Source organism: Spinacia oleracea, chromosome 4, assembly GCF_020520425.1.
Source record: "Spinacia oleracea cultivar Varoflay chromosome 4, BTI_SOV_V1, whole genome shotgun sequence".
NCBI classification, from domain to species: domain Eukaryota; kingdom Viridiplantae; phylum Streptophyta; class Magnoliopsida; order Caryophyllales; family Amaranthaceae; genus Spinacia; species Spinacia oleracea.
Window position 1 is genome coordinate 118,510,843 of NC_079490.1, and position 26,312 is coordinate 118,537,154.

Consider the following 26,312-nt stretch of genomic DNA (forward strand, 5'->3'; position numbering starts at 1 on the left):
AGCAGCTTGAACATCAGAAAAACCAGTTTTATTCAGCTCTTTGAGGGCCAGCTTAACTCTCTTCAATTTACTAGCTACAATGAACATTTTGCTCCCTCTAATCTGGGTGTTCCAGGCTGACTGAACAGTTTCAGTAAAAACAGGAGAGGCTTTCCACATGGTAAAATACTTGAAAGGTTTCTTTCCCCCATCAGCTCTAGGATATACAGTGAGAAGACCAGGTGAGTGATCAAATTGTCCTTCAGGTAAGAAGAAAACTTCAGCTTCAGGATAGCTCTCTTGCCATGCCTGATTAGCTAATATTCTATCAATCTTTGAGAACACTCTCTTATCACCTTGTTGCTTATTGTTCCAAGTAAACAAATTACCAACACACTTTAGATCTTCCATACCACAAGTGTGCATACAACTACAAATATCCAAAATTTCACTCTGTCTCACAGGAGCACCAATCCTTTCCTCAGTGGCCATTACACAGTTGAAATCACCACACAAAATCCAAGGATCAGACACATTCAGCAATCTTAAATCTCTCCATAATTCTTGCCACAGAACAGGATCATTATGAGCATAAATGAATGTGCAATAAAAACTAATCATACCACTAATAGGAGTGACATGACAGTGCAAAAACTGACTAGAAGCAGCAACAATATTAACATTAAAGCTCCCAGCCTTCCAAGCAACTACAATTCTACCACCAGCATGATAACTAGCATTACTAGTAAAACACCATTGTGCAAAAACTTTTTGATAAAGCTTACCCAAATTGGACAGCTTCACCTTGTGCTCCAGAAGTCCTATCAATCCCACCTCAAATTTCTGAATGAAATGTTTAACTGCATTCTGTTTGTGAAGTGAGTTGAGACCTCTGACATTCCAAGCAGCTACTCTATCCATTAGGGTGAGAAGGGTCCCCCCTTCCAGTAGTTACATCCCTTTGTTCAACACAGTTGTTTTCATCACCATCAATACTTGAATCTCCAATTAATCTGGTGTCCAAGATCTGAAACACATTAGATGTTCTAACTGGACTTCTTGGAGATGTTCTCACCCTTATAGGTCTTAATGATCTCTGAAACCCTTCTGGATCCATCACTGGACTTGTTGGTTTCTCAATAGGGGCTGCCTGAACTTGCTTAGATTTCTGCACCCACACTCTCTTAGACTTACCCTGCCTACAATCCTCCTGCAAATGACCAATCATCTTGCATTTTGAACACCTTGTAGGTTCCTTTCATAGTACACTCCTACCCTCACCATCATTCCATTCTCATCCCTAAAAGAAATCCATTCTGGAAACTCCTGTGACAATGGGACATCCACCAATATTCTGGCAAATTGGATTTTATCCCTATTGATTGTAGCTTGATCCCTCTTAATGGGTTTCCCTAGCTGGCATACAATTTTGAACAGAGCTTTTTCTCCCCAGTATTTGAAGTTAAGTTTCAATTGTAACCAGATAGGCACAGATTTCACATCCTCCTTATCCATGTCCATATCAGAACTCCATGGTTTCATAATGAGTGGTTTGTTGTCAAAGAAAAAATGTCCAGATAAGACCTTATCCCTAGCATCCATGGTTAAGAATCTAACCAGAAAAATACCCCTCTTCACCATAACCACCTTGTCAACCTTCAAATGCTTCCAGATACGCCTAATGAATCCCTCCATAACATTAATAAGAGGATTAGCACCCACAACATAGCAGACTACAGATGACATCCAAAAATCAACCTCTTCTTGAATATCATCCAAATCAATTTCAACTGGACTATTAGGGGAATTAATCGAACCAATCACATCATCAGGATCATTCGCATTCACAGTATTAGTATTATTCGCATTATCATTATCAGCCTCTGTATGAACTGAATCATCAATAGAGCTAGCATCAACCAAAGTTTCATCAAGAAGAATAGGGATTGTACCTACATCCAAGTTGCTTCTGGATTGTAATCGGCTCGCACTACCATTAGAATGTATTGCCTGCAGATAATCATTGAAAGAATGCCGCAATTCAGAGCGAAGTTGGAGATGTTGTAAACTCGACTTCGGCGTCAACACTTCATTCTCAGTACCAAAATCAATAGCTTCCACCCCAAGAACTTCTTCCAAAGAGCGAGTTTTCAGAGCTTGAGAATCAGATGATGGTCCTCGAGGTTTCGACTTGCCATTTCCATGCTTGTTTCCCTGATTTTTCGAACCAGACTTTCTTGCCATGGCGAAGGTGCACGATAAGCTATCATGCGCCCGAGAGAAACTTGGAGAGAAAGTCAGGGAAACTTATTTTACCATAGAGTTGTTGTTCTTTTTGTCCCTTTCATTCTATTAATTTGTTTGATAAGGAAAAAGAAAATGTTGTTCTTTTTCATGTGTTTTGTTCTATTGTTCTTTGTTTTTTTGTCTTTTTAAAAAAAAAATTGAGTTTTTGTTATTTTATTTTTCTTTTGATTTTGTTCTTTTTTTAACGATTTTGTGTTTTTTTTAACTTTTTTACTGTTTTTTAATTTTTTATAATATTATCGATAATAATGTTTTTTTTTGTTTTTCTGTTGCATTTTTCACATGATGTTCTTTTTGTAAAATAGTTGTTCTTTTTATAGTGTATCAGGAGAGAGAATATGTTATTTTAAATTTTGTACATTTTCTTTAGTTTTTTAACATTAGTGTTCTTTTCAGCTTTTGGTTAATGTTCTTTTCGTTTACTCTATTATGTTCTTTCTGTTTAGTTTCTTATGTTCCTTTTTGTATTTTTTTGTTTTTTGTGTTTTCTTTTAATGTATTTGCGTTTTGGTGCAGGTGCACGTATATCTACGTGCAGGCCCCTGCACCATCCGCGCGTTGCGCATGCCTAGCTCCTACGCGTAAGGAGGTTTATTGTATGTGTGTTTTATTCTTCAGTAAGAACTATTATGAATAAAATTAAATATAATATCAATGAATTATTTTAAGGGTAGTCCTCTTGTGTTATAGCTAGGGCCAAATGCCAATACTTATGGTATATATATAGCGTTGTTCAATTCCTATCTAATTTCTACCAAATGTTGTATTATTTCCTTATTCTAGACTTAAATGTTTCATACAATCATACATAGGCACATTATTGCTCTTGTGTAACTATCGTAATGTCGAGGGATGATGAGTTCTTTGAATGATGTTAATGAAAATGATTTTGCAAATTAAATTTGTAAGGAAAATCAATTTTCATTAATGCTACTTTACTGCCAATACAATTGCCGTTTTTGCTTCATCAATTTTCATTACACGCGAGTATCTATTACCACTCTTGGGGTGGTAATGGGTGGAAATGAAAATATAAGAATAAATTACAAGTTTAGGATAATACGTACTATATATGCATCACCATGGAGATTATAATCTTACTCCCCCTCCTAAATTTACTTGAAATAATTATTGGCTACCAAAATGGTTGTAAAGAGTGTTAGTTGAAAAGAGAGCCCAAATTCCCCCTCCCTTTCTTTCCCCTCCCATCCTCCTCTTTCACTTCCCTTTTATTTTAGTTATCCAAACGCAATGTAAATGTATTGATATTATACACTTGCATATATGTTACACATGTATTCAAGACTTTATGTGCATTCCGCAACAAACAAAAGAGAATAGAGAATGCTTTCAAGTTTGTGTCGTACCATACGCAAGATTTATGAGTTTATGACCGAACGAAGAGGAAGATAAACCCTACGGACATACGCATGATAGTCATTCACGTGAGATAATTATGATTTTAAACTTTAGTCAAATTTAGAAATTTCAACTAATTAAGTAATAAAATAAAACAGTAACAAAATAATTAACGTCATATATATAACTCTTTTAATTTCCCCCTTATAAATAGGGCTATGCAATGGGCAATGTCTAAAATACAAGAAAAGGAATACGTGAAAAATAAAAAAAAAATAAAAAAAAATGATGGTCAGCTTTAAAATTATCCCTCTTATGTTAGTTGTTGCAATATCATGTTTAGTTGGAATCTCAAAGAGTCAAAGCACAGTACCAGTTGTGAATGGTCTCTCATACTCATATTACTCAAGAAGTTGTCCAGATTTGGATTTCATTATTAGAGATCATCTTTTTGATGTTTTTGAGCGAGATATAACCCAAGCTGCTGGATTGCTCCGTCTTCATTTCCATGATTGCTTCGTTAAGGTATATTATCTAACATGGTTGAGTATTTTCCACCTATTATGATATTTCACTAGCTATATATTAAGATGCTTCATATCATTTCCCGAAAACATTAACTCCATATATAATATTATAGGGATGTGATGGTTCTGTATTGTTGGTTGGATCATCCAGTACCCCAAGTGAAAAGGATGCACCTCCAAATTTGACGCTAAGACATGAGGCATTTAAGATTATAAATGATCTTCGTGCCCATGTACATTACCATTGTGGCCGAGTTGTGTCATGTGCTGATATCGCTACCCTTGCTGCTCGTGAGTCTGTTTATCAGGTATAATTATTTTCTACTCCCTTCGTCCCTTAATACTCGTATCGTTTTGAATGGACACGGTTGCCAATGCACAACTTTTTTTCTCTCACACAAGTTTGACCATACAATTAAACACATCTAAGGCTTAACAAGTTGTCTTAATTTGCCATGAATATGTTTTTTTTTTTTGCTAACTTTAAGTTGATGATGTCGCTTTTCTAGTTAACTATAATTATCTAATTAAGTTAACAATTTCCTATTTTGAATTTGTGTTGTGATGTTCTAGTCAGGTGGACCATTCTACCATGTTCCCTTAGGAAGAAGGGATGGCCTAAGCTTTGCTACACAAAGCGAAACCTTAGCTAATCTACCACCTCCCTTTTTCAACACTACACAACTTCTCAACGCCTTTGCTACCAAAAACTTAAACGCCACGGATCTTGTGGCCCTCTCGGGTGGCCACACCATCGGAATCAGTCATTGTACCTCCTTCACCAATAGACTTTATCCTACTCAAGACCCTAGTATGGACCAAACCTTGGCCAACAACCTTAAGCTCACTTGCCCTACTGCAACCACTAATAGCACTACTAATTTGGACCTTCGTACCCCCAATGTTTTCGACAACAAGTATTTTGTCGACCTTATGAATCATCAAGGCTTGTTCACCTCCGATCAGACTTTATATACCGATTCAAGAACTAAGGCTATTGTCACAAGCTTTGCTACAAACCAGAACTTATTCTTTGAAAAGTTCATAGATGCAATGGTAAAAATGAGCCAGCTAAGTGTATTGACCGGGACACAAGGGGAGATTCGCACAAACTGCTCTGCAAGGAATGTCATCCGCCATGTCAATCTCAAATCTGTGGCTCAAGTGGATCATGAAAAAGAAAGATTATCACAATATTAATTAAGGAGCTTCAAGCAAGTACATCGAATAAAATTGTAACAATATATTGTTAGTATGTTACTATGTTATGTAATGAATAAATAATATGACCTTTGATCATTCAATGAATTCCACGGTTCAATTCAAGGATTGTATTGGATTGAGGAATCTTTAGAGTTAGTTCTTGAGTACTTGCTTTATTTCTAAGCTTATGATATGGGAGTAATTCTAGTTAAGTTTCTGTTAATAGAAAATGACCAAAATTAGTCAAGTTGTTATTCAAACTTTGGCGGCAAAGTTTGTTAGAAAATTTGTTTGTTATTTTCCTTAAATTTAGGAGATCGTAGAGTTGGTTAGCTAGACTTGTCAGCTTATAAAACCACTCATTCATTTCATTTGGACATATAATGAAATATACGATTTCTCTCCTACTTCTCTCTCTCTTCTTCTAAGATTCTCCCTCTCTCTTCTCTTCTGATTTCCTTCTTCTTCTTATCTCGTCTGTAAACAACTCCTATCACCATTAGAGGTGAGCTCCAACAGCTCCCCTATCATTGGCATCAGAGTCAATCCCTTGCTCAATCTCTTGCTGCAATTGGCACTGATTAATTCTGGCTACTAGGAGGAAAGCAACCATGGATGAACAATTCAAAAATCCGGAAAAACGCCTGGAAGAACAAAGCTCCAAATTAGAGGATCATAACAAAAGGATTGATCAAAAGTTTGATGAATTGATGAAATTCATGCAAGCTTTTAAGGATTCTGCAAACATTCATGAGGAAAATTCGTTTTCCAGTCCGAGGTTTCACTCTCCAAAGCCTTTTGGTATGAAACCAAAACTATCCTTTCCTAAATTTGATGGCACTAATCCTAGATTTTGGGTAAAGAAATGCTGCAAATACTTCTACTTGTGTAAAATTCCTGTTGAACAAAGAGTAGATTTGGCTTCTCTTAACATGACTGATAAGGCAGAAGGTTGGATGATGAATTATTTGGCTGTTAGGAAAAGTGTGATAGTGGATTGGAACGATTTTCTAGCTGATTTGTATGTTAGGTTCAGAGATAATTCTGCTCATAATGTTGTTGAAAATTTCAATAAGCTACAAAAAATTGGTGCACTTAAGGATTATATTGATGAGTTTGAAAATCTGGGATCTAATATGATGATGAACAATCATATACTACCAGCACTACTAGAATTAGCACTTATAACGTCAAGTAAATAACGACGGAAGTAAAATATTTGTAGTTAAAAGAGCGATAATTTAAAATGTTTAAAGAAAAGGAAGCGCGGAACATCCTGGAAATTTTAACAATTAAAAAAGACGAAATTTTAGTTCTCGTTCGTCGTTAATTGTTAAAGCAGCCAATAAAGTCCCCCTCCCGTCAAAAATAAAAAAGAAGAAAAAAAGTCCCTCAGACTCTCCAAAACCTAATTGAAAACTCTCCATAGTTTTGCTTCTACAGTTCTTTATTCCTTAAATTTCATGGCGGCGAGGGTTCTCATTTCCCTGATTTCCACCTTTCTTTGGGGCTTGAGGATTTGTCAACGGAAGATATCTAGCTGGCGGTGAGCGTTTTGGGTCAGGGTTGCACCGTAAAAGGTGGTGGCGTCGGTAGTGTTCTATGGTGGGAGAGTAGTAAAGCGACGTTAAACAACATCTTCCACCTTCTTTATCCTCCCTATCAACCAGATCTTAACTTTAATTTGAGCTCTTAATCGTAGGTACACTCTTAATTACCTCTTGGTCTTCATGTTTTTATAATTCAGATGTTGGGTTGAGTTTAATTTGTAGCAATTTTGTCCAATTTTGTGTATAATTTGAAAATGCAATGTACGCTAGTTGTTTGTGGAAATTATACTTCTAACTTTAGTTTTGTCCTACCACTTGTATCGAGTATTCTTATATTGAGTATTTCATATATTTCAGAATTATTTCATATATTTCAGAATGGTAAGTGTGGTTGGTGATAGCTTTGTTCGTCGTTTAATTTGTGGCATTGGAAGTTTGATGACGAATTTCTCTTAATTCCCGTATGTTTCTTTGACTCGATAATTGAAAATTCTAAGGTTCCATTATAATCTAAAATTTCTTTTCTTAATTGAATTGTTGAATTATCTTTGACTGAGTTGTTTGTGTGACATCTGTGTTGTGTAGGCTGAGAATACTGGCAGAATCGAAAGGGTATCGACTTGATGAAACAGGGTTATTTTTTGCAACTCCAAGTTCAGGCAGCCATCGAGTAAGGATTAATAACTTGCTACCTATTTTTAAACTGTCATGTAGTTGATCATGTTTTTTCTTGTATAGCTATGAATTAAGTTGTTTTCCAGGGTTCAAGAGGAACGGCGAGTTTGCACTTTGATACAGAAAAGCAGGTGTTTGAATTCCTAGGGTTTCCCTGGCTGGCACAACATGAGAGAAACCTTTGATGTGTGTGTCTGTTGTATTGGTATTGGTGAATTATATTTTTTTTGATAATTAACAGGAGATAGCAACAAAGGGAGATTGCAATAACAAATCAGGCTGATTCAACACACAACACACACGAGGCTGATTCAGTTACCACACAGATACCAGTGAGATTTCTCCAGTTATTGACAGCAGTGCAAATGTTTCTTTGTTAGTCGAGGATCTTGCTCCTTTGTCTACGAGCAGGGTATTCTCTCAGATGATGAGGTCAACGAGTCAATGGACATTGAACAGGACAAGGCATCATTTCTATTGGCTAATAGTTGGGATAAGGTATGTTATTCTTGTATTTATATTCTTAGGATTTCTTACTATTGTTAATTGATAGAGTGGAAGAATGGAATATCATTTTAGGGATTTAACTAACATTATTCATTTGCTCAATTTTTCTGTAATTATTGGGAAGACTGGAGTCGCAGCAGGGAAGACATATACAATGTGAAACTGTCAATTCGGTAAAAACAAAACCTTTATAAATATTCTGCATTTAACTTTGACCAACCAAAGATTTTTTTACTTGAAATCATCAACATGTAACTCAATTCTCATTAAAACTATTGCTCCATATGCATAATTCTTAGTGTTTTGTCTTTCAAGTTTGATTTTTCTCTCACCTAGCTCCGTCGGAGTTTTTTGTGTCTATAAGGATGTTTTTCAGGTTTTCTTTTCAGCTTCTATTTAGTTATACCATCTCTGGACTTTTTGTTTTTCCTCTTCAATATTTAGACCTGTAGATGCATATTCATGCCCTTTACAGCTCACTAGTAATAAGCATAAGCATGCTGCTATATTTATTCCCTTAGTTGTTACTGAATGTCAGAATTAATCGAATTAATTCTGAAGTTTTAATATGGATTGGATTTAATCTAACCTCTGTAAACTGTGAGGACGGTCATTAGTACCATAAGGCCTTTCCTGATACCTGATTGAGCCACAGGAGGGTTGGCATTTGAATATGGTGTAATAATTCTTGCACTCTGTAGACAATGCCTAGTTTTCTTTATTTATCTAATTGTTCTATGATGGTGACTTGATGGCTTCTGTGTTTTTTAAGTTATTATATCCACTGAATTCTTGTTTTTGTGTTGTGCTTGAGTATTAGGTTGGAGAGCTAGATGTCAGAAATATCTTGTAGTAGAGGCAAAACTGATGCCACGTGCTTCTTAACATAATGTAAGTGTGTTGTTTTTAAGCTTTACTCTGCAGTGCATTTTATAAATGGGAGTGTGCTAGCTGATGGTTTTACTTTAGGGAGAGTGTTTAATCATTATTAAGGCATATAAATGTATGATTAAAATGCATCAAGTTACTGAAGCACTTTAAATTTATATAAATGTCTGTATAATACATTGTGACTGAAATTATTCTTAATTTTGCCCACTGGTTTTCCTCGAGGCTATGAGATTTGACAGTTCGTTGTAATTAGCGTATGGTATTAATTTGGTCATGGTTATGGTATATATGTTATAGGATGAAATTCGAAAAATAACGGAAGAAAAACCAACTCTTTCACATGTCTAGGCGAGTGATGTCCTAAAAGAATGCCACTTGAATGTACTATCAAAGCCCAGAAAAAAGGCCCAAAAGCTTGCCTGCGGGCCTTTCTCAACTTCACAGGGCCAAGGCCCAAACAATTAAGAGGCCCACTTGGTCCAAACCAAGCCTCCAAAACCTTAGCAGGACACGTGTCTCGATCTTGCATAAACACCCAATCATGCAGGACCAGTTCCCAAGAAACCCTAGCACTATAAATAGTGCAGATCCCAAGGTAAAAGGAATTCAATTCATTACCACCAACCTAAGAACTATGGTTGCTCTGCCTTCTCTCTACAAATTACTTATCTCTCTAGCTTATACTTACTTAAGCATCAGAGGGAATATTCCTGCGGGAATATTCTTGTTTTGCAGGTTGCCAGAAGTTCGTGCCAGGTCATACTTGATACCTGCGAGGAACGCATGCCACGTCAACACCGTAAAAGACCCCACAACATTTGGCGCCGTCTGTGGGGAGGTACAGTGTCATGGCCGAACTACACTCTGACAGAGAGTACGCTGGTGGAGAGGAAGAGAGACGGCACATTGAAGAAGCCAATCGAATCGCAAATGCAGGGAACACACCGCGACGGATGCAGGCTGAGGTGGTTGTAGAAGAAGAACCAATAACCGAGGCGTCTCCGCCAGGCGGCCATCTAAGCCCTAGCGTCCGAGACGCCGTGTTAGATGAGAATCTAGATTTGCCAGTCTCGGTGGGCTCCCTACGCTAGATCTTAACAGGATTCCAACAGCAAATGAATCAGACCTTTCGACAACAGATGAGCACTACACTGCAAGATGAAATTCGGAAAAATATGCTAATCTACTGCGCTGAGAGGACGGCTCCGCAGAGGCCCCTCAGTCTAGGCGTCAATCGGATAAGCAGAATGCCGCTCAGATCCAACGTTTGGAGAGCTGGAGAAGGTTCTCGTCCACAAGCAAGCAGGGGAGTCAGCCCTGTGCCTGAGCACTCGGGAAATGTCCGTGACCCCCCCACCTTCTTACCTCGAAGGGACCCGGTCATACGACCATCGTCTAGGGGAAGCCCACCAGCCGTCTTACGGCCAGCCTCAAGGCGTCAAGAACATTATGAGGCTGAATCTGAACTATCAGACACCGGGTCCACTCCTGTGATGGAAGATCCGCCATTTTATCCCACTACACGTGGACCGACCCAGATGACGCCCCATAGGGTAAGCATGCGCCCCCGCCTGCTATCCAACCGCCGTGAACCAACCTATCATATTCAGCAAGGGATCAACAACCTGACGTTAAGGCACATGAGTACCCCTTTCTCTGACGAGATCATGAACGCCCCGAAAGAACCCCAAGTAAAAACTCCTACAATTGAAGCTTATGACGGGACCACCGATCCCGATATGCACCTTGTCGCATACCGCCATCACATGTACATTCAGGGAACCAATGAAGCCACTTGGTGCAAATACTTCCCAGCCACGCTCAAAGGAGTAGCGTCTAAATGGTTTGAACGGCTGCCCCCAGGATCAATTGCCTCTTTTAACGAACTACAGACTTTGTTCTCTCCGAGGTTCATGGCACACAAGAAGAAAGGAAAACCAACATGCATTTGGGACGGATCCAACAAGGGAAAGACGAGTCCCTAAGAAGCTACGTGAAGCGTTTCAATCTAGAGGCTGGACAGATCCCAGACTTACCTGATGGCGTCTCTTTTGATATTTTTATCAGGGGATTGAAGAAGGGATCCTTCAAGTTTGACCTGGTTAAGAAGAGTGTAAGGACTATGGCCGAGGTCCTGGACGAGGCTGAAGCATTTATCCATGCAACATAAATATGCAGCGTGTCAAAGGAAGGAAGGATTGGAGAAACAACAGACTCCTCCGGGAAGAAGGATAAAGTGGACCGAAAATCCCCACGGGTGAATGGCACATGGGCTCTCTCAAAAGAGCATGATACCAACTTTCCTGGGCACAAGAGAGAACGACCGCAAGAAAGGGAATATTTTGAGTACAACACAGATCTTCTCACCATACTAAAAGACGTGGGGACAAGGTACGACCTTGATCGACCTTTCCCCATGAAGTCTCCTGCTGAGACTCGAGATCCCAAATTATATTGCCAGTTCCATGAAGATATAGGACATGAAACCAAGAATTGTAGAAGCTTGAAGAGGGCTTTAGATGGCCTAGCCTCCAAAGGACACCTTAAGAACTACTTACAGAAGAATGCTCATGGCTTTGGAAAAAACCAATACAAAAAGAACAAGTCACCTGCCTCGCCGACTAAGGGACAACACAGCGACGGAGGATTTGTAGCCGTCATATCTGGAGGACCGGCCGCTGGAGGACCCACCATGAGAGGACAGAAAGATTATGCTCGCCGCTTAGGACAAGTGCTGCTGTCAGCCAAAGCGCCCATGGATCCATTCCCAAAGATAGAAATATGTGAGTCAGATGGCGGACGGATAGCCACGTCGCATGATGATCCCCTTGTGGTTAAATTCAAGATATCTAACATGAGAGTTAAACGCATACTAATAGACACGGGAAGCTCGTCCGACATAATGAGTCTAGAATGCCTCAATCGCCTAGCGCACGACCCCAAAACCAACGAAAGAATTCACTATCCCATCATTGGTTTTGGAGGGAGTATCATTCACCCTGTTGGCGTCATCACTCTGCCGGTTCGAAATGGGGATAGGAAGAATGGGCGAAAGATGGAGGTGGACTTCCTAATTGTTAAAGACTTGACTGCATACAATATCATCTTAGGACGACCCACCCTAAACAAGATTAAGGCTGTAGTCGTCACCCATCTGATGCTTCTGAAGTTTGTGTGCGATGATGGAGTTATAGGCACCATACATGGAGATCAACAACAGGTTAGGGACTGTTACCTGACGACCCTCAACCCGTCAGCATGGAAGCAAGATTCTGCCGAAGTCATAGGAAAACGAAAGCATGAAGATGAAGCCCAAGTCGCCAAAGAAACTAGACTCGTCCAAATAGAAGCGGTCAAAATTGAAGAAAGTGGCTGAAAGTAGAACATTATTAGGGTAACTATTGTACTCAGAGCCTACAAAACGGCCTAGCTATTGCACCAGAGCCCAAAAAACGGCCTGTAAATGCCCGCCTAAGACGCGGTGAATGTAGCAAGCAATTTAGTAAATTAACACTTATCTGACGAATACAAGTCTCAGTTGAACCTTCAAAAAGGAACACTAAGGGGTGAAGAAACTCACCAGAAAATAATCCCTAAAATAGTGGCGTCAATATCTGCTAAATAAACGATACCCAGTGCTAATAAACACGAAGGGTAAGGATGTACCCAGTGCTAATAAACACAAAGGGTTTGGATGTACCCAGTGCTAATAAACACAAAGGGTTTAGACATCCAGCATGACGCCTTTTCTTCGAAAGGTGCCCAAAAAAAAAAAAAAGACTCAAACAAGAGCAAACATTCGGACATAAGACCTCCTCCTTGGATGGCGTCTAAAAAGACTAATCGTTTGACGGCCTGAGAAGTGGCCTAGATTAGCGCCTCAAATTAGGCTGATCACCTAAAACACTGAGGTTTCCGTCCAACAACTGGACCCAAAGAAAGAATTCCCAAGAAATCAGTAACGAACTGATGGAATTAAAATAAAATAAAGTGCACAACGACACGAATTGTTTATACATAGCGCCCAAGGCGCAAACAAATCAAATCAAATAAATGCCAAAAGGCACCAAAGTTATTACAAACGCTCACGGCGTCATTCAAACCAACTACAAGAAGAACAGCTCAAGGATGAGGGGCAATAGAACTCCCGTCCTGGACGTCTTGGCCTTCAGGGGAGTTCACCTCGTCTTCCTCTATGTCCTCCTCCCCGTCACTGACGAACTCAGGGGGATCTAAGCCTAGGCGCCTAGCCGTCGAGACGGCTATCTGGTGGGAGATACGGCGTTTGAACCAGGAAAAGTCCTTCCCGTCCATAGACTGATCCCACGCCTTTTGGGCACTCTCCAAGATGGACTCCTCGCCCAACTTCAAAGAGCTTGCAGCCTCCTTCCGCACGGCCTCAATCTTCCCCTGCATGGCCTTGAGCTGACCATCAAGAACGTTCACCTTGGAAGAGAAATTAGTCACCCGCTCCGAGACGGAAGAGTACTCCTTTCTCAGCATGGCAAGCCGCCCCTCATGCTCCAGCAACTTCTCCTCATACTTCTCGGCGTCCTCCTCGGCCTTTTTCAGATCTTCCGTCTTGGATTTGAACTTCTTGTCCGCGTCCAAGTTGATCAACCTGGCCGTCTTCTCAGCATATTGCTCATGATTCTCGATCTGGTCCTTGTGCTTGAGCATCTCATTGTGCATATCAAAGCGATAGTTCCTACTCTCGGCACAGCGAATGAAAAGCTGCCAAAGACAACATAGAATTAAAAATAGCGTACATATACAATGATAACTACAGAGATCCAGGAGTAAGTGTCTTACATCAAGGACGAGAGACTGAATGGACCCAAAGAATCCCAAGTCAATCCCGGGGAGTGACCTCACATATTCCTCAGGGATGGCCGCATACACGTCCGCAAGGATCTTATCCTTCGCCTCTGAGCTAAAACCGGCAGAAGGGGGGATGCTCGCAACCTCGGCCCGCCGCATCCGCTTGAACATCTCAACTGAACCAAACGCCAAGGTTATCAAACATCGTGCAAATCCCAACTTGACATGACAGATTTAAAGTACAGAAACACTAACCTATTGGCGAAGCTGCAGGAGAAGTAGAGGCATTATCAGTAGAAGGAGCCTCAGTTTCCTTGCCTTTACCCTTGTCCTCCTTGGACGAGGTGGTGGCGTCAGCAGCCTCAGTCTGTTCGACTGCTACTTCGTCAGTAGCTGCTCCGGCAGTACAATCCCTTTCGGTGTCCACCTGGGAAGGAACCTCCTTTTGCTCAGAAGGAGGAATGAACGTCTGGGTAGGAAGAACCTCCCCCTCAGCTAGGGGAGCGGACGGTTTTGGTACCGACGGCTTGGTGACAGCATCAGCCGGACCCATCTTCTTAAAGAAGGGTCGTTTTGGCTTAGGAGCCTCCATCGAAGATGCAGGACGCTTCTTCATAGCTGGCAAAGTGGGTTCCTAAAGATGAAGGAAGTCAACGACCAAATCATGATCAGAAATGAACAGAGGCAAAAAATAAAAAATTACCTTGGCGACGTCGCCAGAGGCACCCTTGCTGGACACATTAAGGATGTTGAGTGAAAATCTATGGGGAACTACCTCTACTCAAATAGGAACAAAGACCAACGGCCGAAAGAAAGACTATATTAGTGAACTGGCCGACATGGGGAAGCCAAGCATTAGGCACCCAGGCATGGCTCTTTGACAACAGCCGATACATCTCAGCCTAGAACAAGGGCTTCACTAGTCCCCACTCTCTGGACGAGAGGCGAGGGTAGGCGTCGGCTTTAGACAAATAGCGGGGCCCACAGTTCCCCCTAGAAAGACGTCTAGAAAGAGAGAGGTCTTCCATTCGAACAATAGACCACTTCTTACTCCACCAAACCCAACTAGAGGTCTTACCCACCACCGTCTTATATCCCCGACGGCTGTAAAGGGTGAACCACCCCTGGGGAGAACGAGAAGAAGGGGCAATGACTACGAGACGAAGGAAAGCAGGAAAGGAAGGGGTGACGCCGCTCAAAGCACACTTGGCAATAAAACCAAAAACATTTTCCCAAGAGTTAGGCGTCAATTGAGCAAGGCCAATGTCATACCCCTCCAAAACGTCCATCACAAAGGGGTGCAATGGAAATCTAAGACCCAACCTAAAGGCAACAGTATAAACAGCTACCTCTCCTTGGGAGAGTTGGTCCACGGAGTCATGAGGTCGAGGGCTCCTAAGACTAAAACCTTGGGGCAGGAGCAGAAAACGCTCAAAGTCACGTCCCTTCTCCCTCAGGTACCTCAGCCATTTCATGCTGGGAAAGATATCAGATGGAAATAGATTGACGTCCTCCTTCCCCCGGACCATAGGAGGAAGGTTTTTTACAAACTCCTCGTCTGAAGAGCTAGAGGAGTCATCTTCAAAATCCTCGCGTGGAACGCGAGGACGGGAAGCCACATTCTTTCTTCTTCTAGGAGAATGTGCCGTTCTTATGGCCCCGTCTCCTGTATTATGGGAGGAACGGACTCCACTCCTACTTCCTTGAGACGGGTTCGAAAAAGGAACCCTATCGTCCCCCTCTCGCGGTGCAGCCCATGCACTCACGTTGGCTGTTTGTCTAATTTGAGCCATGCCGTGCTGCATAAGGGACAGGACGTCTGACTTTAGCAAAAGAATGAAAGAGATAGGTGTCATAACCCCCAAGACGCCTCCACAGAACACTATAAACAATAAACAAGAGAGGTCCCAAAAGCATACAAAAAACAAAGTTTTGATAGAGAACTTACCAGAAAATGATCAAACCGATGAGAAGTCTTGACAAATCCTCTAAACCCTCAAGAACACTGGACAGCAAATCCAAGAACACTCAAGCGCAAGCACAAGCAGATCTTTGGCAGGACGAAATTTGCTTTCTCTCTCTAAGAAAAATTGCTCTGAAGTAACAAAAGAAAAATGAAAGAGGAACTGAAGCTTTTAAAGGAAAATCTAAGCTCTGAAAAGCCCTCACACGTGGTGCTCCCTCCGATCAAGCAGCCTACCCCACAGGGACAAGGGGCATCCTCCTTGAGGGGCAAATGATGTGGCCTAAAAGAATGCCACCTGACTGTACTATCAAAGCCCAGAAAAAAGGCCCAAAAGCTTGCCTGCGGGCCTTTCTCAACTTCACAGGGCCAAGGCCCAAACAATTAAGAGGCCCACTTGGTCCAAACCAAGCCTCCGAAACCTTAGCAGGACACGTGTCTCGATCTTGCATAAACACCCAATCATGCAGGACCAGTTCCCAAGAAACTCTAGCACTATAAATAGTGCAGATCCCAAGGTAAAAGGAATTCGATTCATTACCACCAACCTAAGAACTATCGTTGCTCTGCCTTCTCTCTACAAATTACTTATCTCTCTAGCTTATACTTACTTAAGCATCGGAGGGAATATTCCTGCGGGAATATTCTTGTTTTGCAGGTTGCCAGAAGTTCGTGCCAGGTCATACTTGATACCTCCGAGGAACGCGTGCCACGTCAGCACCGTAAAAGACCCCACAACAGGGAGTTTCTGTAGGTGACTTTTATGTTATTGATGTTATTTTTTGTCTCACAAATTAAAGTAGTACATAAGGTTTTTAAATCCAAGTCTTTGAGATTAGGTTATAGGTTTGGGAAGAGGAATAGATTAGCACAGGAGAACTTCAAACTAAATTGAATGCCGCCACACAACAGAACCCAATTCTTTCAAATCCTAACCCCCTATTTCTCACAAGAGCATTCGACCCTACATTTTCATATTTCTAGACGTTTTATTCGACATCTTAATTAATATCAGTAATGCGCTTAATTTAAACATGTATTTGTAGCAAGGAGGGGAGACTAATTGCTGGTGTATACGTTGGCAACGACAGATTTGAGAGAGCAGGGATTAGAGAGCAGATGAACATTAGCAGCTGCAGCAGGTGAGGGAAAATAGGATACTAAAGGTGAATTGTGAGGTTGTGAGTTCATGGACAGGGCGTCTGGTTAAGGCGGAGATTAAAGTCAATTTCGATGTCGAATAGGTTTGGAACTTACAAATTATGAATGCTTGCTGATTTTGTCCCTATCTTGTTTGTAGGCGGAGATTAAAGTCAATGTCAATGTCGAATCGGTTTGGAATGCTCTTGATGTTTGCTTCTTTTGTGTCTACAAATCAAGTAGTAGTATATGCTTTCTTGCCGTACTAATGTTGATGTGATTTTGTTTTGCAGTAAGCAAGCAGCATGCAACAAGATGATCAAACAGTGCTACATCTATGCCGCCTTTCGTTGTTAGACATGGTTGCCTGACTGGTAGTATTCGATCTCATACATCATTATTTGTCCTGTTTTGTATTTTTTTTTATTGTAGAACTCACACCTTCAAGTTAGAACCCGACTTGTCTATTTCCTTCAGTTTTCAAGTACTAGCATTACTTTCAATTGACGCTGATACATCTGTTTTCTCATGCATTGTTTTCAATTGTTTGCTTGTTTTGTTTTTCAATTAAGGTTTTTAATAATCACTTCGCTTATTTCACTGGTTAGTTGTGGGTGATATTGTCTTATGATAGGGTTTTGGAGGAGGAATAACACTTGAAGAAATATCAGGACCACAACCACAACACAGTAGGGAGGAACTTCTATCTAAGTAGAATGAGGCAAAAAAACAAAATCATGTATTGCCAAACGCGTGGATACGTACGGTACAAGCGGAAAACAATGCATTAAGAGTCACATGAGTTCAGTTGAAGATGAGCTTAAAGCATTAAAGAATTGTTCTTACAACGCTTTTTAAGGAGATGACACTCAAAGAGAGAACACTTCAACTAGTTAGATTTTTATTTTGTTCTTTTATAGTGAACAAGAATTATTTATCTTTTAACTTTTTTAGAATTTAAAGGATATGGGATGTGATTTTGATTTCACATAACTTGAAATTCTATTGACAAAAATCTTTTGAGTAATGAAATTTTAATTTGTTTTAATTGATTTATAATTATCTTATATTGTTTCACAGGGAAAATGTAGGTGCTTCGAAGAGCACAAATAATATTATTATGATTATATAATCGACATAATAGTTGGTCGTTATTGCCAAAATTATTTTTTTTTTTGACGGTTGGGAAGGAGATTTTACAAGAGATTTTTTGGTCGTTATTGCTTAATTGATCATCGTGAATAAGTATTTAACGATGAGTTACTGTTTCGTTGTTAAATATTAACGAAAGATTATCGGTTCGTCGTTAACAATTAACGATGGATTACCGTTTCGTCGTTAAATTTTAACGATGAAATTGTAACTCCGTCGTTAGTAATTAACGACGAATTATGATTTCGTCGTTAATTGTTAACGACGAACCGATAATCCGTCGTTAATGCTCAACGACGAAATCATAGTTCGTCGTTAATAAACGTTAATTATTAATGACGAACATCGCCGCTACAGCCAATAACGACAGAACCTGTTACAACGAACATCATGACCGTCGTTAAAGGTTTTAACGACAAAAATTGAGGCTTTTAACGACGAAATTGTTCGTCGTTAAATGTCCTTTTTCTAGTAGTGCAGAAGCATATATTTTAGAAAGTTTTGTTGGTGGTTTGAAATCAACTATATTAAACCATTTGTCAAAGCTTTCAAACCTGACTGTATTGGTGAAGCTATTGATTTAGCCAGATTACAGGAGGAAAACTTGATGATCAACGCACCTAAGCCTTCCTACAAACAACCAGTTCATAACCCCAAACCCCCTCTTCTTCCAACTCCACAAACTAAACCAAACACTACCCTATCATTGACTAAATACCCTCAGCAAAGAACCAGAAACTTTAAATACATCCCTGCAGATGTGAGGCAAGAAAAAATTGCTAAAGGGATGTGTTACTATTGTGATTCACCATATGATAGAAACCATAAGTGCTAGTTTAGGGAACCATTATTGTACACAGTAGAAATCCCTGGTGATGTTGAAGAACTTAGTGATGTAGAAGAGCTTGATTTGGGTGACAAGGAAGTTAGTGAACCACAAATTTCCATGAGTTCTTTGTCTGGTAGCCAAGGGTTCAGTACTATGAGAGTGAGAGGTTTGGTGAAAGGAAGGGCTATACAAATCTTGATAGATTCAGGGAGTACTCATAACTTTGTAGACCTGAATGTTGCTCAAAGTTAGGGTGTGTAGTAGAAAAGATACCACCACAAGCTATAACTGTGGCTGATGGCAACCATTTGGCATGTCATCATATTTGCAAAGGGTTCTCTTGGGTTATGCAAGATACTGTGTTTGAGACTGATGTTCTACTCATACCACTGGGAAGTTGTGATATGGTGTTTGGTATACAATGGCTCAGTTTTGTTGGTCCTATCTCTTGGGATTTTATGCAACTACAGATGGAATTTACCTTGAAGGGCAAGCAGATTTTGTTAAAAGGGATTCCTAGCAAGAAAATGAAAGTGATTGAAGGAGAACCATCTTCTAAGTTGTTCTCTACAGCAGCTCATCTATGTCTGATACATGTACATGATCCAAGTTGCATGAGCATGGAGACAACTGACACACAATTTCAGTCTACACCAGTTTGGAAAGAGCTAGAAGAGCTCAAACTCACCTATAAGTGTGTGTTTGAAGATCCAGTTGACTTGCCTCCTTTGAGGGGGTTGTTTGACCACTCCGTTCCTCTCCTACCAGAGGCAAATCCAGTCAATATAAGACACTACAGATACCCACTCAAGCAAAGAAATGTCATAGAGGAGTTGGTACAAGAGATGTTAGACAGGGGCATTATTAAGAATAGTGCATCCCCATTTGCTTCACCAGTAGTTTTGGTTGGTAAAAAAGATGGAACCTTGAGATTGTGTGTGAAAGAGAACTCAATAACAGGACAGAAAAAGAACAAATTTCCCATACCTGTTATAGATGAACTATTGGACGAATTGTCAGGTGCGACTGTGTTTTCTAAATTGGATTTAAGGGCTGGATATCATCAGATGAGGGTTAATCATTCAGACATTTATAAAACAACTTTCAAAACTCACACAGGTCACTATGAGTTTTTGGTGATGCCATTTGGTCTCACTAATGCACTTGCATCATTTCAGAACTGGATGAATCAAGTTTTCAATCCCCTACTCAGAAAATGTGTTTTGGTGTTTTTTGATGATATCTTAGTCTACAGTAGGACTCTTAATGATCACTAAACTCATCTTGCTGCAGTTTTTGAATTGATGAAATCCAATCAGATGTATGCTAAACACAGCAAATGTGTATTTGCCACAGATAGAGTGGAATACTTTGGTCACTATATCTCTGCTAAGGGTGTGCGAATAGATCCACACAAGATCAATGCAGTGCAAAGTTGGCTAGTTCCTGCTACTGTGAAAGAACTTAGAGGATTCTTGGGTTTAGCTGGATACTATAGAAAATTTGTAAAGGGTTATGCTATGATAAGCAAGCCCCTGACAGACAAGCTAAAGAAAAATATCTTTCAGTGGTGTGATCAAGCAAAGTTGGCTTTGAAACTCTAAAGACAGCTTTGGTTACAACACCTATTCTAGTTGTGCCTGATTTTGATAAACAATTCATAGTGCAAACTTATGCTTCACAGAAGGGTATTGGAGTTGTTCTCACGCAAGATGGTCATCCCTTAGCTTTTATAAGCAGGTCCTTAGGTCCTAAGTGGCAACAACTATCAGTGTATGAGAAAGAACTATTGGCAATTCTATTTGCTGTACAGAAATGGGAGCAATACCTCATGGGCAGTCATTTCCTAATTAGAGATGACCAGAAGAGCCTTAAGTGGCTGCTACAACAAAAAATTTCCACACCTTTTCAGCAATTTTGGTTATCCAAATTAATGGGATTTGATTATGAAATTCAGTACAAGAGTGGGAAGGAGAACATTGCTGCTGATGCTCTTTCTAGAGTGCAAGGATCTGAAATTTTACTGATGGCATTGTCTGTGGTGGATTCTAACTTATCTACTATGATTTTGGCTAGTTATCAGTTGGATGACAATCTCAAATCAGTCATTCAATCTCTCATTGAGGGGCAGTTGGTGGAAGGGTTCCACTTGCAGAATGGCCTTCTTAGGAAAAACAATAGGATTCTGGTAGGTCCTGATACTGATCTTAGAAAAAAGATTATTTGTTGGCAAAAGGCATCACCTGAGAGTGGCCATGGTGGTAGGAAACTCACCCTTCACAAAGTTAAGGCCATTTTCAGTTGGAAAGGATTGACTAAAGATGTGAGACACTTTGTGAGACACTGTGTTACTTGTCAAGCTTCAAAATATGACATTCTGCCTATCCTGGCTTACTCCAGCCTTTACCTATTCATGAAGAAGTATGGATTGATGTATCTATGGATTTTATTACCGGACTTCCAAAATCTGGTGGCAAAGAAGTGATTTTTGTGGTTGTGGACAGGTTAAGCAAATATGTTCATTTCATGGCCCTTGCACATTCATACACTGATGTTACAGTTGCACAATGCTATTTAGATAATGTATTTAAGCATCATGGGTGGCCAAGGTCTATTGTGAGTGATAGAGACTCTATTTTTCTAAGCAGTTTCTGGAAGAGTTTGTTCTCTTTACATTGCACTGAGTTCCTGTTGTCCAGTGCATACCATCCACAAACTTATGGCCAAACTGAGGTGGTGAACAGGTGTGTGGAGAACTACCTAAGGTGTATTACCGGTGAACATCCTACTGACGGGCATATGTGGTTGCCCATGGCTGAATGGTGGTACAATACCCACTTTCATACTTCCAGCCAGCTTACCCCTTATGAAGTAGTGTACAACCAGCCTCCACCACTACACTTACCTTATTTACCTCAAGAATCTACTAATGCTGAGGTGGAAAGAAGTATGTTAAAGAGAGAAGCTATGGTTGACACACTCAAGTTCCATTTAGCTAAAGGTCAAGAGAGAACGAAAGTGCAAGCTGATAAGCACAGATCTGAAAGGATATTCACTGTGGGTGATTAGGTGTGGTTAAAACTGCAGGCTTATAGGCAACAATCAGTCCAAAGGAGGTCTAACCAGAACTTGGCACATCAATACTATGGCCCTTTTCAAGTGTTAGTTGTTGTTGGAAAGGTGGCCTACAAGTTACAGTTTCCTAGTGATGCTAAGATTCATGATACTTTTCATGTATCTCAGCTTAAAAAGTTTAGAGGTTCTCTCCCTATTGTTGCCCATATACCTGATTGGTTTCATGGCATTGATTTGGCAAAACCTCCCCTCAAACCTGCTGCTGTTCTTCAGACTAGAGTGGTTAAATTTCATAATGCTCCTCAAGTTCAGTATTTGGTTCAGTGGCATGGATTTGCAGCACATAAAGCAACTTGGGAAATTACAACTGAGTTTGAAGAAAAATTTCCTTCTTTTGTCATTCAGACTTGAGGACAAGTCTGCTAAGGGGGAGAGCTATGATATGGGAGTAATTCTAGTTAAGTTCCTGTTAATAGAAAATACCCAAATTTAGTTAAGTTATTGTTCAAACTTTGGCGGGAAAGTTTGTTGAAAGTTTGTTTGTTATTTTCCTTAAATTTAGGAGATTGTTAGAGTTGGTTAGCTGGACTTGTCAGCTTATAAAACCACTCATTCATTTCATTTGGACATATAATGAAATATACAATTTCTCTCCTACTTTTCTCTGTCTCTTCTTATAAGATTCTCCCTCTCTTCTTCTTCTTCTTCTTCTTCTTCTTCTTCTTCTTCTTCTTCTTCTTCTTCTTCTTCTTCTTCTTCTTCTTATTATTATTATTATTATTATTATTATTATTATTATTATTATTATTATCTCGTCTATAAACAACTCCTATCACCATTAGAGGTGAGCTCCAACAGCTCCCCTATCAGCTTAATTAAGACGAAATACTAATCCACACAGATCAAAGTAGCTGGCTATTATCTATGTCATGAAACGATTACATGGCACGAACATGCATGAACATGAAAATATTAAGAGAATACACAAATTGAAGTAAACACACCATACAACTTGAAACTAATTTGTCATATTATGTAATTTTCCTACTTTTAACGTAGTTTTGATTAATTTTGTGAGCAGTAGAAATTCGAAAAAACGCAACGATATCAACCCGAGCATCACCCGCTTAGATTAATTTGTCATATGCAATTATCCTACTTGTTACATATATACGTATTACTTGATTTTTATAAATTTTAGGAACAATATGGTACCAAATATGATTATATGAACACCACCCAACACAAACTTACAGCTCTATATCAAACTTTAACATGTGTAGTGCATAACTAGATAACTTCTGAATACTCGTGCATGCGAACATTTTAGTAGTAGTTTTGTAACACCCTAATAATTCCTTGCTTTTTATGGATCATCATAGGGTCATTAAGGCGAATGCCGTGACCAGAAGACATGAAGCACGAAGTCAGCGAAAGCTGAGTACGGACAAGCTAGAATAACATTCTATCCTAACATGCTTCACTCGACAATTAAGTAATCCACATGCAAAAGCTATAAAATAAACAAGTAAACATGGAGACAAGACTCGACACGAGACACGACTCTTGACTCACAGTTTAATAAAAAGTAGCTCCGAACGGGTAAAGTAAGGTATCCTCAAAAGGAAAGAAAAGGGGGATGGGAGCCAACCATACACCAAAATAAGTCGGGCTACTACCGACAGTCGGGCCATACCGACAGGAATCCCAATGCACAACGGCATAAAAGAGAATGAAACAACGTCTTGTATCATTCTAGGAGTACAAGTTTTCCGGCAAGACTCCCCCCATTGTTCATACTCAAGGTATATACGTTCCAAGAGTTTTGAAGCTCTTTGGGTTACACTTTACGTTAATTAGTTTATTATGTTCAAGGCGACTCAAAACACAACATACAAGAAATTGAACAATTAAACAATTCAACAATAACTCTTTAATATTTTACTTCTTTAGGACTTGTGATCAAACAAGACTCAAGTGAAATTACTCCCATTGTTCCTTCTCAAAAACACTGTTTGAGATAACCCGACATTGCCTATTAACAAGCGGGGTGTGCCCTTAGCACGAATTGTCCTTAATTCAATTCACATAGACTCTCTAACATATTCTACCCCTTTGATAGAATATATATTGCTCACTGGCAATATTCGACTGGCTCAATAATTATGTTAGACATCCTGTACTATAGCATAATAACGATAACAACTTGCATGCGCAATACTCATACATGCAAACCAACTTGAACAACATGCTTGACATAATTCAACGATTATAAAAGTCCATAACATGATAGTTCAATAGAATCTATAAAGCATATAATTCAATTCATAACATGCTCGTTCACATAGATTCAACAATAATAATAACATGCTCGTTCTCAACATTAAACATGAATTCATAATAACATAATCATTCCCAATCATTAAACATGAATTCATAGCATATAAGTTCACATGATTCGCATTCAATACACTTCACAAAGTCCTCAAGGGATGGGTGGTCACCCTAGTCTTGTACGTGAAGGAAATAATGCCCTTGGTCCAAGTATGCATTTAATGATAAGTCTAATAAATGCGGTTCAGTATTAATTGACAAGTTAATAATTCAGTGAGATCAAGTGAGCTGAATGCCTAGCTAGAGGCCGCTTCAGTTCAAGTGGAATTAATGATATTAATCCACAGGTTACTCTTGACTGAACCCGTAGGGTCACACAAATAGTACGTAAACGGATCAAGTATTTAATGGCATTAAATACTCCATCTATGGATATTCGGAATCGACGGATTTTGGTTTCAGTGGGAGCTGAGATCGTCAAAGGCAAGCAAATGAATACTCCGGAAACGATGATATTGCCGGAAACGGAAATATGGATCGTATCGGAAATATAAATATTATCCAAGTCGTAGATGTTGCCGGAAACGGAAACATGGTACGTATCGGAAAATATTATCGGAAATGGAAATATTGCCGGAATCGGAATTATTGCCGGAAACGGAAATATTGTCAGAATCGGAAATATTATCGAAATCGGAAAATAATTCCGGAAACGGAAATATTAAATATTTGTTCGAAACGGAAATTAATTCCGGAATCGGAAATATTAAATATTGTTCGTATCGGAAATGAATTCCGGAATCGAGAATTTGATCGGAAGCGTATCGTACGAATTAGCATCAGACGAGGCCTGCCAGACGAAGGCCTAGCACAAAGCCGGGCCATCGCCCAGCAAGCCAAAGCGCAACAAACACACACCAAGCCTCGACCAGGCCCAGCGCGAAGCCAAGGCCCAGCCAAGGCTTGGGCGCGCATGCGGAGTAAAGGGGCTGCGACGACTTGGGCCTTGCGCTGTGCGCTCGGCGTGGGCCGTAAGGCCTGCGTGTGGGCGTGTGGTGCTTGTGCGCCACTCGTGTGTGTGTTACTCGAATCCTAAAGCTACCGGGATTCGTCATATGATTAAATCTAATCCTAATAGATAAAGTTTATTTAAATAGAGTCCTAGCAGGATTCTAATTAAATAAATTTGTATTCTAATAGGATTATAAGTCCTTTCCACAAATTCTGTAAATAGGTGCCTAGGGTCACATATTTATATACAACATTGAAGTATTCAAAGGTAAGATTTTGAAGCAAAAATCAGCCAAACACTTGCAACCTATTTAGCCGAAATTCTTAGAACCTTAAGGGCAATTCTAGTTGGTCAAGCTTAAGGCGGATCCGGACGTTCTGTGGACTATCTACGGAGGGACGACACTTGGAGTACTAAAGACTTGTTTTTGTTCGGTTCGGGCGCAGCTAGGGGGGGCACGCTACAAAGTGTATGCACCTAAATTATGCTAAATGATTATGTGTAAATCATATGTTTCCTGGCATTAAGGTTTTTTCGCATGATTTATGTTTTGTCATATGTATCATAACCTAACAGTATGTACCTGGAATACCTAAGTACGGGGGCCACTGTGCGAATCACGACTCACTAGAAATCAACTCCTATAAAACAAAATAAGAGAACTAAATTATTATCCATGTTTACTAAATTTCCAGCAACTATTTAAGAAACTAAAACCCTTAGTTTAATTGAAAATCATTCATTAATTGGTAATTTAATAGTCTCAAATAGTCAACTCAAGTCCTAGCATAAAAACATTGACTTTTTCGCTTTAAAACCCTTAAAAACCAACTTTTTAAAGCTCATAAACATTCTGAAAATTTTGATTGATTCCCATAATTTAAATTGACATTAAATTATGTAAATCAATTGCTTAATTAATTTGAAACCAAAACCCTAGCAATAGTTTAATCCGAAAACATGTTTTGACTTCAAAAATCCACACTTT

General features: G+C 39.7%; 1 protein-coding gene across 1 annotated transcript; it reads left to right on the plus strand.

Annotated features, from left to right (window-relative positions):
* Positions 1 to 3,870: 3,870 nt before the first annotated feature.
* Positions 3,871 to 5,498, plus strand: LOC110785281 (peroxidase 12). The gene is made up of 3 exons (XM_021989724.2): positions 3,871 to 4,170; positions 4,286 to 4,480; positions 4,746 to 5,498. The coding sequence occupies exons 1-3, from the start codon at positions 3,931 to 3,933 to the stop codon at positions 5,370 to 5,372; spliced, it is 1,062 nt and encodes a 353-aa protein (XP_021845416.1). The 5' UTR covers positions 3,871 to 3,930; the 3' UTR covers positions 5,373 to 5,498.
* Positions 5,499 to 26,312: the final 20,814 nt, after the last annotated feature.

Excerpts from the sequence above, each read along its gene's own strand:
- LOC110785281 (XM_021989724.2), top strand. The coding sequence starts at position 3,931 with ATGATGGTCAGCTTTAAAATTATCCCTCTTATGTTAGTTGTTGCAATA. Across the intron at positions 4,171-4,285 it reads TCCATGATTGCTTCGTTAAG|GGATGTGATGGTTCTGTATT; the intron begins GTATATTATCTA and ends ATAATATTATAG. Across the intron at positions 4,481-4,745 it reads CTCGTGAGTCTGTTTATCAG|TCAGGTGGACCATTCTACCA; the intron begins GTATAATTATTT and ends GTGATGTTCTAG.